Below are 4,849 nucleotides of genomic sequence, written 5' to 3' on the forward strand. Positions count from 1 at the left end.
AAACACAAAAAAAAAAAAGAGAAAAAAGTGGGGGGGGGGGGGGGATTACAGATAGTGGTCAGAAAGTGAAAAAAAAAAGTAAAGTCTCTCTCCAATAGGGACAGAGTCAGCAATAAGATTCCCATACCCCAAGACGACTAATGACCCACAAACACTTACTTGTGTTAAAATATAATTTCTTTGAGCTTCTTCAACAACAACAAGACTGGCGTTGATGTAATCATTTTCCACATTCTGCAGCTTGACACGGCTATGGTCATCTGAAGGAGAAGTATAAGGTAAAAGTGAATACTTTTCTTTTTGACAAACTGGAGCTTCTGCTTTTAGAAACCAGTTTTCATTTTAAATAAGAATGCTGATATGGAGACAAAGTTGTGCTAAAGTCATTTTCTCTGGTCCATTATTCATTAGGCCGCCATTTCTTCTATTTAATGTGCAGAAATGAAAATGCGCATTGCATGGAAGCATATATTATGCAGCTGGCAAAAGAGTCTAGCCTGAGGGTCGTCAGGTGATCTCACACATGACTTTCCTTTAACATCCCAGGGAACTTTGAAAATGGAACTGAGACCAGTCTATGGACATTCAGTAACTTACATAGTCTTAACCCTTTCATACCCAGGGGTGAGCAAAACCTCTGATCAGACCAAACCTTTGGAAGTTTTGGTATGCAGTTTTTTTTTAACCAACCACAACACACACACACAATACAAATGTTATAAATTAAGTTGCAGTTCAGTGAGTAAAATTAAGTATTTGATCCCCTGCCAATCAACAATAATTCTGGCTCCCACAGACTGGCTATGTGGTACACAAATTAGTCCTGTCAATTTAAAAAAGGTGCTCCTAACGACAACTCGTTATGTATATATGGGGAAAGAAAAAAAAAAAAAGAAGACACCTGTCCACAGAATCTTTCTTCCATTCAAACCTCACCACCATGGGCAAGACCAAAAAAGAGCTGTCAAAAAGAACATTAGGGACATGATTGTAGACATGCACAATTTGCTTGGACATCAAATACTTATTTTACTCGCTGAACTGCAACTCAATTTATAACATTTGTATCATGTGGTTTTTTTTTCTGGATTTTTGTTTAATATTGAGATATTCCGTCTCTATCATTTAAAATACAACCATGATAAAAAAATTATAGACCTTTCATTTCTTTGTAAGTGGGCAAACTTACAAAAATCAGCAGGGGATGTGTGTGTCCTAGATATAGACACATACATACATATTTATATTATAATAAAAGCAGATATATGGCCAAAAATGCTAAAAAAATAAATGCAGGTTTTTTTGTTTAATGTGCATCATAATTTGTACAATTGATACTACTCCAAATATTACTAATATTATCACCTATTTATCCCGAGTATGGGGACCCAAAACATATGTAGGTTTTGATACATACGTCTGCACTGTAAGGATGACAAAACACATTTTAGATCTTTAAATATTAGGTATTTTCCAGTACCAGTGATGTAAATTCGCCAACCTGTCTGGGATGATGTTATATGGCAAGTCTATTGCAGGAAAAAAAAAAGAAGACTGTCAGCTCAATAAATGATTTCTAGGCTACAAATTGTGTGCGCTAAAAGGGTGGTCATACCAGTTCTACCAGCCCGTCAAACGGACGGAATTCACACAGAGGGTGCCGCTTTCAGCAGGCATCCCTTGATCAGCTGGTTGGAAAATTTTCGTATGAGCACAGCCGGCAGCCAATGAGCTGCTGGCTCTGTTCAGGTATTCAGACACGGGCAAGCAGACGCTGTCAGAATACAATGTAAACAGCTGGGATTCCTGGATCAACAAACTCGCAGTGTTGGAGAAATCTGCTCGATTTTTACTTTTTTACTTATTTGTGCCCATCACAAAAGGGGGATGACAAGGTGGTGGGGGTTTGAGGTGATGGCAAGTTCAATCTACTGTTAACAAATGTAAAAGTGATCACTGCTACAGTAACGTTTTAAGGCAAAATGTTCACTTGATGCCTAATATAGCTTCCAGGTAACATTGCAACGAGATAATCAAGGTTATTCCCTTCCCCTCTGTGGTTCAGTGGTCATAATGTTCTAGCTGATCAGTATATAATGTGTATTATGTATGCACATACATAGCATCTTTTTGTTTTAATATCCTTTTACATTTAGTATATAGATTATGTGGAGGGATTAAGCTCCATTTCCATTTACCTACCATAGGTATATTGCAGACAGGTTCCTATATTATAAATGCGTAGATGAAAACAGTGGCTAATACCTCTTTGCATTTAACTGCAAAAAACACAGAAGTGTAAACCAGCCTTAAGAATTTGAAAGGGCATGAACTCTGTTACTGAACAGAAAATGAAAACTTCTGGAAACCACCAGATCATTTATGGTAAATCAAGAAGAAGAAAAAAAAAAAGGAGGGTATAACATTAGGACAACACAATGTCGCACTGAACTGTGGCAGTACGGTTACTTCTCCATTCAAGTTAGCCAAATTGTTTATTGACTTACAACGCACACAGATTCATTTCTTACTGGAATATCACAGAGACACTTATGATTCACTCATCAGCTATTTTCAATGGGCTTACAGTAAGCTCCATATAAAAACCATCTCTTGATAAATAAAATTGACTTGCTAAACAAATAATTCAAGGACAGGGCCCAAAGGATTTCCAAGACAAATCATTCCACACTCACATTTCTTCTTTTTACTGAAAGCAGAGCATATTGCAGAAGCCAAAACTAAAAGCAGTATGACAAAAATTGTACATATCCCTAACTGCTTAGAATTTCTGTAAAAGGTAAATGGTTGACAAAGATAAACACCTGACATTTCAACTCAACAGGTAGCCCGTGTCCCCCTGCTTGAGTGGCTCTAACATTTTCGGGCCCCATACACATTGTTGGATGCAGAAGAACATAGACACAGTTCTGTAGGGGCAGTGCTCTGTCTGTGGTTTGATCATTACACCAGATAACGCCTCAACCAAGGTCCAAAGACACTATATGGTATTCATGACACCACGTCCCAATACCCTGCCACCACCCACTTAGAGGACACTTGGCAGGGGGTAAGAACTGCCTGCCAAGTACCTGAAACCAATGATGAAAAGCTGCAATATACAAGCCCCTTCTGCGCTACTTAAAATCCTACAGTTGGTATCCTTTATCTTCTCAATAATCTTCAATCAATTTAAGTGTCAAAACTGTGGCACTGAGGCCACCATCACCACTTGAGGGTTCATTCATGATGTGCAGGCATCTGTAGCTACCTGCATTCTACTGCTGCAGTCTATTCAGCATGGTATTATTATACAGGATTTATATAGCGCCAACAGTTTGCACAGCGCTTTACAATATAAGGAAGACATAATCACAATACAATTCAAGACAAGATGGTAAGGATGGTACTGTCCATTTATATTAAAAGGAGAACTATGGGGTCAGTGTTTTTCCCCATAGTTCTCCTTAGGGTAACGGGAGGGCACAAACTAGCGTCCTCCCGTTACCCTAAGCTCAGTATACCGCGAGCTACAGCTCGCGGTATACTGAGACGCCACAGCGGATCACGACTTAGCTGACGGGAGTGACAGCTGGCTCTGCCTATCTAGAGGCAGAGCCAGCTGTACCCGCCCCCTCCCCCGTCCATTCCGCCAGTCAGCGCTGGCAGATCGGAGCGGGGAGAGGAGAATCCAGCCCCTCCCCCTGTCACGGCAGAGAGCCGTGACAGGATCGAGAGGCGAGCGAACCCGGTATGTGTTCGCTCACCTCCCGATCTATTGAGAAGACCTGTGACAGTCTCATTGTCAGAGGTCGGCTAGAACTAGGAGGTGAGTGAAAAGCACTCACCTCATAGTTCTGCTTTAAAGGCAAATCTGGCTTACCCTACACATCCCAGGAAGAGGTAGGTCTAACACACAAAATACATTTATGGTTACTAAACACATATTGGTCAAAGCTACTGTACATAGACTCTAGAACTGACACCCAAATCTTTAGGGCTCATTCCCAAAATCACGCCACACTGTGCTGCAACACATGCATTTTTGTGTGTTTAGTTAGCCAGCCAATTTAAAATGATTGGGTTGTAATGCACCCCAATGCATGCACATGGAAGCGCATTGGGGTGACATTCAAAATAAATGGCAATGCAATTAGCTAATGCACATACGGCACACTACCACACCACAATGTGCATGTGTGACTGACCACTTCAATTTATACAATTACTAACTGCACAATATAAGGCGGTATTCAAAATTATCCCCTCAATACAGATACAGTTATAAAGCAGCAAAATAAATGTTCCAACACAGACAAAAACACAAATAAATTAACCTTCGTAAAATAAGAACAAAGTATCAGAAAACGTCAAAGCATGTAAGAAATTGTAAACGAATGAATATTTGTGAAGAAGTAAATCAGTTACCCATACATTAAAAAGTAAAGAAATTTATTTTAAAAGAGACTAGGGCTGCAACAACTAAATCGACTAAGTTGATTATAATCAAATGATTGAAAAGGTTGTCAACGTTTTCAATCATCGATTAATCGTCTTTCGATTAGTTGGCCCTGTTCACGGCTCCACATACGCCGCTCCTCCTCCTCGCCTGTCACACTCGCCCCTGCCAGACCCGCCCGCATCCACGCACCGCACCTCCTCCCCGCCCGCCCACATCCACGATGGACACGGGAAGAAGAAGAAGAAGTAAGGAGGAGCAGGCGTGGGGGGAATGACAGCCGCCGAAAGACAGGCCCGATCTCAGAAGCAAGTTGCTGGAAGACTGCTCAGGTAAGCATGCACTCTCTCCCCCCCCCCCCCCCCCCCGCGCGTTTTTTAAATGTTTGTT

General features: G+C 40.9%; 1 protein-coding gene across 1 annotated transcript in view; it reads right to left on the reverse strand.

Moving 5' to 3' along the window:
* PTPN2 (protein tyrosine phosphatase, non-receptor type 2) overlaps positions 1 to 4,849 on the reverse strand; it is a 47,931-nt gene that overhangs the window by 15,174 nt on the left and 27,908 nt on the right. Inside the window, exon 3 of the mRNA XM_018556830.1 lies at positions 160 to 260. Coding sequence (XP_018412332.1) covers positions 160 to 260 — 101 coding nt within the window. The remainder of the gene's footprint in view (positions 1 to 159; positions 261 to 4,849) is intronic.

This window comes from Nanorana parkeri, unplaced genomic scaffold, assembly GCF_000935625.1.
Source record: "Nanorana parkeri isolate BGI_ZX_2015 unplaced genomic scaffold, ASM93562v1 scaffold255, whole genome shotgun sequence".
NCBI lineage: Eukaryota > Metazoa > Chordata > Amphibia > Anura > Dicroglossidae > Nanorana > Nanorana parkeri.